Here is a 14,435-nt window from a genome sequence, read left to right on the forward strand (position 1 = left end):
CGCCCTCTCTCTCTCTCTCTCTCTCTCTCTCTCTCTCTCTCTCTCTCTCTCGCCCTCTCTCTCTCGCCCTCTCTCTCTCTCTCTCGCTCTCTCTCTCTCTCTCTCGCCCTCTCTCTCGCCCTCTCTCTCTCTCGCCCTCTCTCTCTCTCTCTCTCTCTCTCTCGCCCTCTCTCTCTCTCTCTCTCTCTCGCCCTCTCTCTCGCCCTCTCTCTCTCTCTCTCTCTCTCGCCCTCTCTCTCGCTCTCTCTCTCCCTCTCTCTCTCTCTCTCCCTCTCTCTCTCTCTCTCTCTCTCTCTCTCTCTCTCTCTCTCTCGCCCTCCCTCTCTCTCTCTCTCTCTCTCCCCCTCTCTCTCTCTCTCTCTCTCTCTCGCCCTCTCTCTCTCTCTCTCTCTCTCGCCGATGATCTCTCGCCGACTGATCTGGGTTCAGTCAGGGTTCAGTCCTAGACAGAATGCTAATATCACCTGCTAATATCTGTGATGACAGACCTATAGCCATGTTAACTCCCCAGTATATCAGTGTCTATATACAGACCTATAGCCATGTTAACTACCCAGTGTCTATATACAGACCTATAGCCATGTTAACTCCCCAGTGTCTATATACAGACCTATATCCATGTTAACTCCCTATGCTCTGCTCTGTATACAGACCTATAGCCATGTTAACTCCCCAGTGTCTATATACAGACCTATAGACATGTTAACTCCCTATGCTCTGCTCTGTATACAACTCTGAGAACATTCTCCTTTATTAAAAACTTTATTTATCCAAGTTTGTCTCATTGAGATATAATATCTCTTTAGCAAGAGAACCCTCTTTTCAGGCGTCCAGGAGACGGTATCGCTACAGTATGTAAACAGCCGTGGCTGTTAGCGATCAGGCTTAAAAGGTCATTGGTAAGGAGGTCTCTCAGGAAGTAGGAATCCCAGACTATTACTGGGACACAAAGCCTCTCTGTTGTGTTGGAGATGGACACGTCACAGACAGTTCAGATGGTCACGGACAGTGATGCTAGTGGATTCTCTGGAGCTGTGTAGAACCCCTGTAGGTCTGTAGTTCACTCTCTGTTAGGATGGGTTTGACATTGTTATTGACTGTTCGAGTACTCGCATAATATATTTTTTTCAAGCACTTTAGGAACCTATTTTTAGAACACAAGGCCTGCACTGGAAAAAGAAAATGATGTCTGCATGTATCTACAGTATACTGTATGCCAACAGTGCACAATATCTACTTTATTATAACGATTACAGATAACGAATCCTAATTGCTAAATTGCCTCATATAAACAGTACCAGTCAAACGTTTGGACACACCTACTCATTCAAGGGTTTTTCTTTATTTTTTACTATAAAGACAGGCACACATATAACGTCTCAGAGTTGACAGTGCATGAGGTCAAAGGAATTGTCCTAGAGCTCCGAGACAGGATTGTGTCGAGGTACAGATCTAGGGAAAGGTACCAAAACAATGTCTGCAGCGCAGAGTGGCAGCGCAGGAGTGGCTGAATGTCCTTGAGTGACCAAGTCAGAGCCCGAACTTTAACCCGATCGAACATCTCTGGAGAGACCTGAAAATAGCTGTGCAGCGACGCTCCCCATCCAACCTGACAGAGCTTGAGAGGATCTGCAGAGAAGAATGGGAGAAACTCCCCAAATACAGGTGTGCCAAGCTTGTAGCGTCATACCCAAGAAGACTTAAGGCTGTAATCGCTGCCAAAGTTGATTCAACAAAGTACTGAATATTAATTTATTTATTTTACCCCTTTTTCTCCCCAATGTCCTGGTTTCCAATTGGTCGTTACAGTGTTGTCTCATCGCTGCAACTCCCCTACGGACTCGGGAGAGGCGAAGGTCGAGAGCCGTGCGTCCTCCGATACACAACCCAACCAAGCCACACTGCTTCTTGACACAATGCCCACTTAACCTGGAAGCCAGACGCACCAATGTGTCAGAGGAAACACCGTACAACTGGCGATCGTGTCAGCGTGCACTGCGCCTGGCCCGCCACAGGAGTCGCTAGTGCGCGATGGGACAAGGATATCCCTGCCGGCAAAACCCTCCCCTAACCCGGACGACGCTGGGCACATTGCGCGCTGGGTCATCCAGTCGCAGCCGGCAGAGACAGAGCCTGGTCTCGAACCCAGAATCTAGTGGCACAGCCGAGACCACTGCCCCACTCGGGAGGCCTAGTTTTTTTGGTTTTTAGTACATTTACAAACATTTCTAAAAACCTGTTTTTGCTTTGTCGTTTTGGGGTTATTCTTGATGAGGAGAAAAAACAAACAATTTAATCAATTTTACAATTATGCTGTAACGTAACAAAATGTGGAAAAAGTCAAGGGGTCTGATTACTTCCTGAAGGCACTGTATATGAAACTATTACAACTATGTTGCTGTTTGAAAAGAGAAGTATGAATGAAGTACAGAAATGAATGCAGAACAATGTGCAGAAGTGCCAGTGTTTATATAGTATAAACCAGTCACCTACATCTGATCTGAGTCATATTGGTTCTGTTATGTGTTTATATAGTATAAACCAGTCACCTACATCTGATCTGAGTCATATTGGTTCTGTTATGTGTTTATATAGTATAAACCAGTCACCTACATCTGATCTGAGTCAGATCGGTTCTGTTATGTGTTTATATAGTATAAACCAGTCACCTACATCTGATCTGAGTCATATTGGTTCTGTTATGTGTTTATATAGTATAAACCAGTCAGCTACATCTGATCTGAGTCATATTGGTTCTGTTATGTGTTTATATAGTATAAACCAGTCACCTACATCTGATCTGAGTCATATTGGTTCTGTTATGTGTTTATATAGTATAAACCAGTCACCTACATCTGATCTGAGTCAGATCGGTTCTGTTATGTGTTTATATAGTATAAACCAGTCAGCTACATCTGATCTGAGTCATATTGGTTCTGTTATGTGTTTATATAGTATAAACCAGTCACCTACATCTGATCTGAGTCATATTGGTTCTGTTATGTGTTTATATAGTATAAACCAGTCACCTACATCTGATCTGAGTCAGATCGGTTCTGTTATGTGTTTATATAGTATAAACCAGTCACCTACATCTGATCTGAGTCATATTGGTTCTGTTATGTGTTTATATAGTATAAACCAGTCACCTACATCTGATCTGAGTCATATTGGTTCTGTTATGTGTTTATATAGTATAAACCAGTCACCTACATCTGATCTGAGTCAGATCGGTTCTGTTATGTGTTTATATAGTATAAACCAGTCACCTACATCTGATCTGAGTCATATTGGTTCTGTTATGTGTTTATATAGTATAAACCAGTCACCTACATCTGATCTGAGTCAGATTAGTTCTGTTATGTGTTTATATAGTATAAACCAGTCACCTACATCTGATCTGAGTTAGATTAGTTCTGTTATGTGTTTATATAGTATAAACCAGTCACCTACATCTGATCTGAGTCAGATTAGTTCTGTTATGTGTTTATATAGTATAAACCAGTCACCTACATCTGATCTGAGTCAGATTAGTTCTGTTATGTGTTTATATAGTATAAACCAGTCACCTACATCTGATCTGAGTCAGATCGGTTCTGTTATGTGTTTATATAGTATAAACCAGTCAGCTACATCTGATCTGAGTCATATTGGTTCTGTTATGTGTTTATATAGTATAAACCAGTCAGCTACATCTGATCTGAGTCATATTGGTTCTGTTATGTGTTTATATAGTATAAACCAGTCACCTACATCTGATCTGCGTCAGATCGGTTCTGTTATGTGTTTATATAGTATAAACCAGTCACCTACATCTGATCTGAGTCATATTGGTTCTGTTATGTGTTTATATAGTATAAACCAGTCACCTACATCTGATCTGAGTCATATTGGTTCTGTTATGTGTTGTTATAGTTGTCACTTGGCCTGAGACATGGCTGTAGACTCCTGTAGACTCTAACAACCTGAGGACTCATGTCCCACTAGTCTTCTGCCTTCATAACAATGCTATCCTGAACCTAGTAGCCTGTTAAACTGTAAACCTGTGTTCTGTATCAGCCTTCTAGTGGTGTTGTTGTCCTGTGTCTGTGTGACAGGAAGCTGATGAAGAAGCTGAGTATGGAGCCTCTGGAGAGGATCACCAGCCTACAGACTCTATGGGACAACCACAAAGTAGCAGAACCAGGACCGTGTGGTGAATATAATACCTTATTGTCTGTGTGTGTGTGTGTGTGTGTGTGCGTGTGCGTGCGCCCGCATATCGCTACATTGACCCTGCTCTCTCCTATATCTGTGTTCTGTTGCATGCGTGTGTGTGTGGATGTGTATCACTACATTGACTGTCCGCTGTCTGTCTCTTTCCTCTCTCTATTTCTCTCTCACTCTCTCTTCTCTCTGTCTTCTCTCTTTTCACTCTCTCCGCTCTCTCTCTCTTTCCTCTCTCTATTTTCTCTTTCTTTTCTATCTCTTTCCTCTCTCTCTCTCTCTCTCTCTCTCTCTCTCTCTGTCTGTCTCTCTGTCTCTGTCTGTCTCTCTCTCTCTGTCTGTCTCTCTTTGTCTCTCTCTCTGTCTCTCTCTCTCTGTCTCTCTCTCTGTCTCTCTCTGTCTCTCTCTCTATATATATATATCTCTCTCTCCCCTCTCCAGGTGGTTTCTCTCAGAGTTACAGATGTGTGTGTGACTGGCTGGGTCTGCCCTACAGAGAGGAAGTTCAATGGGTCAGTATCCTCTTGGCCAACGTAGATACTTCACTAATTATTTATGACTAAATGAATTATTACTATCAGGTGTGTTTTCCTTACATCTGGGGAATGACACGAGGTTTGTGTTCATGTCCATGTTGTCTTGTCGGTTCAATGGAACATGTAGCCTAGGTACTGTCGGTTCTAGAATCACGATGACAGTGGTGACACACCTACTCTAACAGTCACTTCCTGTCTAATCAAATCAGAGTTTATTGGTAGCGAACACAGATTTGTAGATGTTATTCTTCTGTTTCCAGCTCCAACAGTGCAGTAATATACAGTACACACCTGTCACACTTAGCAGGATGTAGACACACCGTCTGCTGAATAAAATGTGCTTATAAATCATTTGTTAATTCTTCATCTTGAAGTGCTCGATTCCATTTAACGTAGCTATTTGATTACTATGACAGTGGTGAGAAGGAAGCTCACAGTCTGTTTCCTGTCACGTCTTCTAGGACGTAGACACCATCTATCTGACTCAAGACACACGGGATCTCAGCCTGCAGGACTTCAGTCATCTGGAGAATAGGTGAGTCACTAGGTTCAAGACACACGGGATCTCAGCCTGCAGGACTTCAGTCATCTGGAGAATAGGTGAGTCACTAGGTTCAAGACACACGGGATCTCAGCCTGCGGGACTTCAGTCATCTGGAGAATAGGTGAGTCACTAGGTTCAAGACACACGGGATCTCAGCCTCAGTCATCTGGAGAATAGGTGAGTCACTAGGTTCAAGACACACGGGATCTCAGCCTGCAGGACTTCAGTCATCTGGAGAATAGGTGAGTCACTAGGTTCAAGACACACGGGATCTCAGCCTGCGGGACTTCAGTCATCTGGAGAATAGGTGAGTCACTAGGTTCAAGACACACGGGATCTCAGCCTGCAGGACTTCAGTCATCTGAAGAATAGGTGAATCACTAGGTTCAAGACACACGGGATCTCAGCCTGCAGGACTTCAGTCATCTGAAGAATAGGTGAGTCACTAGGTTCAAGACACACGGGATCTCAGCCTGCGGGACTTCAGTCATCTGGAGAATAGGTGAGTCACTAGGTTCTATCTCATGTACTGTAGTACTCTATCATGGCAGCTACTGAACAGTAATACAGTAATAGACTTTGTCATGTTTTCTAACATTAATGTTAAAGGGGAAGTCCGCAGTAACAAAGCAAATAGCTAAACGTTGTCCCACTACTGTTTGTGAGGGATGTGGCTAAAGTAACCAGTCTCAGATGAATAGACAGGGCTCTGGGTGGAAGGACTGGCCATCCATGATATACAGTCGTGGCCAAAGGTTTTGACAATGACACAAATATGAAGTCTGCTGCCTCAGTTTGTATGATGGCAATTTGCATATAGTCCAGAATGTTATGAAGAGTGATCAGATGTATTGCAATGAATTGCAAAGTCCCTATTTGCCATGCAAATGAACTGAATCCCCCAAAAAACATTTCCACTGCATTTCAGCCCTGCCACAAAAGGACCAGCTGACATCATGTTAGTTATTCTCTCGTTAACACAGGTGTGAGTGTTGACGAGGACAAGGCTGGAGATCACTGTCATGCTGATTGAGTTTGAATAACAGACTGGAAGCTTCAAAAGGAGGGTGGTGCTTGGAATCATGGTTCTTCCTCTGTCAACCATGGTTCCCTGCATGGAAACATGTTCCGTCATCATTGCTTTGCACAAAAAAGAGCTTCACAGGCAAGGATATTGTTGCCAGTAATATTTGCATCTAAATCAACCATTTATCGGATCATCGAGAACTTCAAGGAGAGCGGTTGAATTGTTGTGAAGAAGGCTTCAGGGCGCCCAAGAAAGCAAGCGCCAGGACTATCTCCTAAAGTTGATTCAGCTGCGGGATCGGGGCACCACCAGTACAGAGCTTGCTCAGGAATGGCAGCAGGCAGGTGTGAGTGCATTTGCACGCACAGTGAGGCGAAGACTTTTGGAGGATGGCCTGGTGTCAAGAAGGGCAGCAAAGAAGCCACTTCTCTCCAGGAAAAACATCAGGGATAGACTGATATTCTGCAAAAGGTACAGGGATTGGACTGCTGAGGACTGGGGTAAAGTCATTTTCTCTGATGAATCCCCTTTCCGATTGTTTGGGGCATATGGATAAAAGCTTGTCCGGAGAAGACAAGGTAAGCGCTACCATCAGTCCTGTGTCATGCCAACAGTAAAGCATCCTGAGACCATTCATGTGTGGGGTTGCTTCTCAGCCAAGGGAGTGGGCTCACTCACAATTTTGCCTAAGAACACAGCCATGAATAAAGAATGGTACCAACACATCCTCTGAGAGCATCTTCTCCCAACTATCCAGGAACAGTTTGGTGACGAACAATGCCTTTTCCAGCATGATGGAGCACCTTGCCATAAGGAAAACGTGATAACTAAGTGGCTCGGGGAACAAAACATCGATATTTTGGGTCCATGGCCAGGAAACTCCCCAGACCTTAATCCCATTGAGAACTTGTGGTCAATCCTCAAGAGGCGGGTAGACAAACAAAACCCCACAAATTCTGACAAACTCCAAGCATTGATTATGGAAGAATGGTCTGCCATCAGTCAGGATGTGGCCCAGAAGTTAATTGACAGCATGCCAGGGCGGATTGCAGAGGCCTTGAAAAAGAAGGGTCAACACTGCAAATATTGACTCTTTGCATCAACTTCATGTAATTGTAAATAAAAGCCTTTGACACTTATGAAATGCTTGTAATTATACTTCAGTATTCCATATTAACATCTGACAAATATATCTAAAGACACTGAAGCAGCAAACTTTGTGGAAATTAATATTTGTGTCATTCTCAAAACTTTTAGCCACGCCTGTTTGCATTAACTTTGTTGACAAACAATCGAGTAAAACACAGTTATATTTTGCGTTCTGATGGGTACGACAGTTGATCAGGCATTTATAAATTATATTCTTCAAGAATCAATGGGTACATATCATTCATATATAAGTCTAAAAATGGATGTAGCAACTGTATATTGTCCCTTTTTAAATGTGTAACGTTTCACTTTGTAATTAAATTCTTATGCTGTAAATTTCATATTATAATGGTTGATTATTTGAAATTTAAAAAAAATGCATTTACATTGTTATTAACTTTGTAATTCAATTCTTATGTAAAATGCATTCACATTGTTATTAACTTCCTGATATGAGTTTAATGAAACAGCCGTCATCCATTCTCCCAAGGTGCGTAAAATCCCAAGGTGATTGATATTGTCTCTGTGTCCCTGGCAGGGATCTAGTGGCTATAATAGCAGTGTTAGAGTACAACCAATGGTTCACAAAGCTCTCCACAAAGGATTGTAAACTGGTGAGTTAAACTGAGCCTTCGTACCCCCTCTCAGTCTGCCTCTCGCTCTCTCTCTTTCTGTCTGCCTCTGTCCCCTCCCTTTCCTCATCTCTCTGTCTGTCTCTTTGTCTGTCTCTCTGTCTGTCTCTCTGTCTGTCTCGCTGTCTGTCTCGCTTGAAATGTCTCTATTCCTTTGGAACTTTAGTGATTGTAATGTTCACTGTTAATTTTTTATTGTTTTTCACTTTTGTTTATTGTCTATTTCACTTGCTGTGACAATGTAAATTAAAGCCCCTTAAATTGAATTGAAATTGAGAGAGAGACAAAGAGGTGTAGAGAGAGACACACACAGAGAGAGAGAGAGTTTTAGAGAGAGAGAGATAAAGAAAGAGAGAGTGGTGAGCCCCTCAGCCCAGTAGCTTTGTTTGAGAGCTAAGTTGCCATAGAAACCAGCGCAGGTCTTTTGGGATACTAAAGCTCCTGTTTTGACTGGTATGTGATGCATGTGTCTGCTAGTCTGTGACAGGAAAGCATTCATCAGGCTCCTCTGGACTTAATGGCCGTGTTGGTTGGAAGGTTGGGAATTAAATTTCTCTGCATTCCAAAATACTTTAGCATTAAGGAGTTAGATTGGGGGTAAGGCCCTGCGGTGGACTATTGTCCTGTCCAGGGGGTGTCCTGGTACATCAAGCTGCCTCACTACAGAAACAGGAGATAGACTAGTGTCCTGTCCAGGAGGTGTCCTGGTACATCAAGCTGTCTCACTACAGAAACAGGAGATAGACTAGTGTCCTGTCCAGGAGGTGTCCTGGTACATCAAGCTGTCTCACTACAGAAACAGGAGATAGACTAGTGTCCTGGTACATCAAGCTGTCTCACTACAGAAACAGGAGATAGACTAGTGTCCTGTCCAGGAGGTGTCCTGGTACATCAAGCTGCCTCACTACAGAAACAGGAGATAGACTAGTGTCCTGTCCAGGGGGTGTCCTGGTACATCAAGCTGTCTCACTACAGAAACAGGAGGTAGACTAGTGTCCTGTCCAGGGGGTGTCCTGGTACATCAGGCTGTCTCACTACAGAAACAGGAGATAGACTAGTGTCCTGTCCAGGAGGTGTCCTGGTACATCAAGCTGCTACAGAAACAGGAGATAGACTAGTGTCCTGTCCAGGAGGTGTCCTGGTACATCAAGCTGCTACAGATACAGCAGATAGACTAGTGTCCTGTCCAGGGGGTGTACTGGTACATCAAGCTGTGTGTTAGTATCCCTCACTGTACTGTGTGTTAGCATCCCTCACTGTACTGTGTGTTAGTATCCCTCACTGTACTGTGTGTTAGTATCCCTCACTGTACTGTGTGTTAGCATCCCTCACTGTACTGTGTGTTAGTATCCCTCACTGTACTGTGTGTTAGCATCCCTCACTGTACTGTGTGTTAACATCCCTCACTGTACTGTGTTAACATCCCTCACTGTACTGTGTGTTAACATCCCTCACTGTACTGTGTGTTAGCATCCCTCACTGTACTGTGTGTTAGCATCCCTCACTGTACTGTGTGTTAACATCCATCACTGTACTGTGTGTTAACATCCCTCACTGTACTGTGTGTTAGCATCCCTCACTGTACTGTGTGTTAGCATCCCTCACTGTACTGTGTGTTAGCATCCCTCACTGTACTGTATGTTAGCATCCCTCACTGTACTGTGTGTTAGCATCCCTCACTGTACTGTGTGTTAGCATCCCTCACTGTACTGTGTTAACATCCTTCAGTCTAACATGAGGACCAGTATTCTGATGTCCACTGTGACCTCCTGTCCTTTACTCTGAGCACACCTACTATCTCTTTCTCTCTCACTTTCTCTCTCTGCTCTCTCTCTCTCTCTCTCTTTCTTTTTTCTCTCTCTCTCTCTCGCTCTCCTCTCTCTCTTCTTTCTCTCTCCTCTCCTCTCCTCTCCTCTCTTCTCTCTCTCTCTCTCTCTCATTCTCTCTCTCTCTCCTTTCTCTCTCCTCTCCTCTCTTCTCTCTCCCTCTCTCATTATCTCTCTCTGTTCTTTCTCTCTCCTCTCCTCTCTCTCTCTCTCTCTCTCTCTCCTTCTCTCTCTCTCTCCTTCTCTCTCTCTCTCTCTCTCTCCCTCAGTCCTAGGGAACAACAGTCCTCTGTGCCATCCCATTTCTCTCTGCCCCTGAAAAGAGAACCATCCTGCCTCACACAATCCCTCTTTGTTGGTCATAATTAGCATGCTGGCCACCAGAAATGTCTCTCGTATACATGGAATGTCACTTAGTTGTACTAACGCTGGTGTACTGTTATTCTGATCACTGTTTGTCATATGAATGTAAACAGATGAAGAGACTATTGACCTCCCTCTGCTCTGCATAGCTGAACTGAAGGGATATATTTGATTTGATTCACTTGATTCACACAAAGGAGAGATGGCAGAGTGGAATCAACAAGCCCTGAACTGAAGGGATATATTTGATTTAATTAATTTGATTCCCTCAGAGAATGGGTGGGCAGAGAGGAATCAACAGGCCCTGAACTGAAGGGATATATTTGATTTGATTCACTTGATTCCCTCAGAGAATGGGTGGGCAGAGAGGAATCAACAGGCCCTGAACTGAAGGGATATATTTGATTTGATTCACTTGATTCCCTCAGAGAATGGGTGGGCAGAGAGGAATCAACAGGCCCCACAGAAAGCAGAGAACTGGGTCAGGAGCTCTGTTTTGCAGCAGTGCAGAAGTCGGTTGCTCTCGTTGAATTTTTTATCAATCCTAAATGTAGGTTTCGTCTCCCGGCTCCCTTTCTACAGACCACCCTGTGGTCTCTTCTCAATCAGAGCCATCATTCCAGACCTCTTTCCCTCTTCCCCCTGTTCAGTGTCTACAGTAGAGTAGAGGGGGTGGGTGGGTGGGGGGATGGTTCCTTACCCTCCCTGACATGCTTGGACAGACAATCAACTCTGCTTTAGGACGCCCAAACGAGAGTGGTCTGGCTCACGTTAAGAGGACTGCTGAAAGCAGAGGGCCGTTGTGGTGGTGGAACCTGTGTCACTATGCCATCAGTGATTGGGTGAAAACTACAGACTCTGAGATACATCATCCTACTTTTTTTTTTCTCCACCTTTATTTAACCAGGTAGGCTAGTTGAGAACAAGTTCTCATTTGCAACTGAAACCTAGGGAGGAACCAGGCTATGAAGGGTGGCCAGTCCTCTTCTGGCTGTGCCGGGTGGAGATTATAAACCTAGAGAGGAACCAGGCTATGAGGGGTGGCCAGTCCTCTTCTGGCTGTGTCGTGTGGAGATTATAACAGAACATGGCCAAGATGTTTAAATGTTCGTAGATGACTAACATGGTCAAATAATAATAATCACAGTGGTTGTCGAGGGTACAACAGGTCAGCACCTCAGGAGTAAATGTCAGTTGGCTTTTCATAGCCGATCATTCAGAGTATCTCTACCGCTCCTGCTGTCTCTAGAGAGTTGAAAACAGCAGGTCTGGGACAGGTAGCACATCTGGTGAACAGGTCAGGGTACCAAAGCCGATCATTAAGAGTATCTCTACCGCTCCTGCTGTCTCTAGAGAGTTGAAAACAGCAGGTCTGGGACAGGTAGCACGTCCGGTGAACAGGTCAGGGTTCCATAGCCGCAGGCAGGACAGTTGAAACTGGAGCAGCAGCACGGCACTAATAATATATATCTTATCTTCTGGGGATGAGTAGCAGGCAGTTGAATTTGGACATGCATTTCATCTGGACGTGAAAATACTGCCCCTGTCACCAAGAAGTTAAATTAAAGGATGAGACCGAGTCTGCGTCTCTCACATGGATAAGCAGACCTTTCCATAAAAATGGAGCTCTATAGGAGAAAGCCCTACCTCCAGCTGTTTGCTTAGAAATTCTAGGGACAGTTAGGAGGCCTGCGTCTTGTGACCGTAGCGTACGTGTAGGTATGTACGACAGGACCAAATCAGAGAGTTAGGTAGGAGCAAGCCCATGTAATGCTTTGTAGGTCAGCAGTAAAACCTTCAAATCAGTCCTAGCCTTAACAGGAAGCCAGTGTAGGGAGGCTAGCACTGGAGTAATATGATCACATTGTTGGGTTCTAGTCAGGATTCTAGCAGCCGTGTTTAGCACTAACTGAAAGTTTATTTAGTGTTTTATCCGGGTAGCCGGAAAGTAGAGCATTGCAGTAGTCTAACCTAGAAGTTACAAATCAAATCAAATCAATTTATATAGCCCTTCGTACATCAGCTGATATCTCAAAGTGCTGTACAGAAACCCAGGCTAAAACCCCAAACAGCAAGCAATGCAGGTGTAGAAGCACGGTGGCTAGGAAAAACTCCCTAGAAAGGCCAAAACCTAGGAAGAAACCTAGAGAGGAACCAGGCTATGAAGGATGGCCAGTCCTCTTCTGGCTGTGCCGGGTGGAGATTATAACAGAACATGGCCAAGATGTTCAAATGTTCATAAATGACCAGCATGGTCAAATAATAATAATCACAGGCAGAACAGTTGAAACTGGAGCAGCAGCACGGCCAGGTGGACTGGGGACAGCAACGAGTCCTCATGCCAGGTAGTCCTGAGGCATGGTCCTAGGGCTCAGGTCCTCCGAAAGAAAGAGAGAATTAGAGAGAGCATACTTATATTCACACAGGAAACCGGATAGGACAGGAGAAGTACTCCAGATATAACAAACTGACCCTAGCCCCCCGACACATAAACTACTGCAGCATAAATACTGGAGGCTGAGACAGGAAACACTGTGGCCCCATCCAATGATACCCCCGGACAGGGCCAAACAGGAAGGATATAACCCCACCCACTTTGCCAAAGCACAGCCCCCACACCACTAGAGGATATCTTCAACCACCAACTTACCATCCTGAGACAAGGCCGAGTATAGCCCACAAAGATCTCCGCCACGGCACAACCCAAGGAGGGGTGCCAACCCAGACAGGAAGATCACGTCAGTGACTCAACCCACTCAAGTGACGCACCCCTCCTAGGGACGGCATGAAAGAGCACCAGTAAGCCAGTGACTCAGCCCCTGTAATAGGGTTAGAGGCAGAGAATCCCAATGAAAAGAGGGGAACCGGCCAGGCAGAGACAGCAAGGGTGGTTCGTTGCTCCAGAGCCTTTCCGTTCACCTTCACACTCCTGGTCCAGACTACACTCAATCATATGGCCCACTGAAGAGATGAGTCTTCAGTAAAGACTTAAAGATTGAGACCGATGTTTGCGTCTCTCACATGGGTAGGCAGACCATTCCATAAAAATGGAGCTCTATAGGAGAAAGCCCTGCTTCCAGCTGTTTGCTTAGAAATTCTAGGGACAATTAGGAGGCCTGCGTCTTGTGACCGTAGCGTACGTGTAGGTATGTACGGCAGGACCAAATCAGAGAGATAGGTAGGAGCAAGCCCATGTAATGCTTTGTAGGTTAGTAGTAAAACCTTGAAATCAGCCTTTGCCTTGACAGGAAGCCAGTGTAGGGAAGCTAGCACAAAAGCATGGATACATTTTTCTGCATGATTTTTTTACAGAAAGTTTCTGATTTTTGCAATGTTATGTAGATGGAAAAAAGCTGTCCTTGAAATGGTCTTGATATGTTCTTCAAAAGAGAGATCAGGGTCCAGATTAACGCCGAGGTCCTTCACAGTTTTATTTGAGACGACTGTATAACCATTAAGATTAATTGTCAGATTCAACAGAAGATCTCTTTGTTTCTTGGGACCTAGAACAAGCATCTCTGTTTTGTCCGAGTTTAAAAGTAGAAAGTTTGCAGCCATCCACTTCCTTATGTCTGAAACACATTCTTCTAGCAAGGGCAATTTTGGGGCTTCACCATGTTTCATTGAAATGTACAGCTGTGTGTCATCCGCATAGCAGTGAACGTTAACATTGTGTTTCTGAATGACATCATCAAGAGGTAAAATATATAGCGGAAACAATAGTGGTCCTAAAACGGAACCCTGAGGAACACCGAAATGTACAGTTGATTTGTCAGAGGACAAACCATCCACAGAGACAAACTGATATCTTTCCGACAGATAAGATCTAAACCAGGCCAGAACTTGTCCGTGTAGACCAATTTGGGTTTCCAATCTCTCCAAAATAATGTGGTGATTGATGGTATCAAAAGCATCACTACGGTCTAGGAGCACGAGGACAGATGCAGAGCCTCGGTCTGATGCCATTTAAAAGTAATTTACCACCTTAACAAGTGCAGTCTCAGTGCTATGATGGGGTCGAAAACCAGACTGAAGCGTTTCGTATACATTGTTTGTCTTCAGGAAGGCTGTGAGTTACTTAGTTTCCACAGTGTGTGGAGTGCTGAAGGTTCATTTAGTACCAATCAGTTCCAGTGTGTGGAGTGCTGAAGG

General features: G+C 44.4%; 1 protein-coding gene across 1 annotated transcript in view; it reads left to right on the forward strand.

The window, feature by feature from the left end:
• Positions 1-14,435, forward strand: part of LOC139419375 (F-actin-uncapping protein LRRC16A-like) — a 211,833-nt gene that overhangs the window by 97,388 nt on the left and 100,010 nt on the right. Inside the window, exons 6-9 of the mRNA XM_071169322.1 lie at positions 4,098-4,195; positions 4,648-4,718; positions 5,204-5,277; positions 8,001-8,076. Of these exons, the coding sequence (XP_071025423.1) occupies positions 4,098-4,195; positions 4,648-4,718; positions 5,204-5,277; positions 8,001-8,076 (319 nt within the window). The remainder of the gene's footprint in view (positions 1-4,097; positions 4,196-4,647; positions 4,719-5,203; positions 5,278-8,000; positions 8,077-14,435) is intronic.

The sequence above is a fragment of the Oncorhynchus clarkii genome, chromosome 2, assembly GCF_045791955.1.
Source record: "Oncorhynchus clarkii lewisi isolate Uvic-CL-2024 chromosome 2, UVic_Ocla_1.0, whole genome shotgun sequence".
Taxonomy (NCBI): Eukaryota; Metazoa; Chordata; class Actinopteri; order Salmoniformes; family Salmonidae; genus Oncorhynchus; species Oncorhynchus clarkii.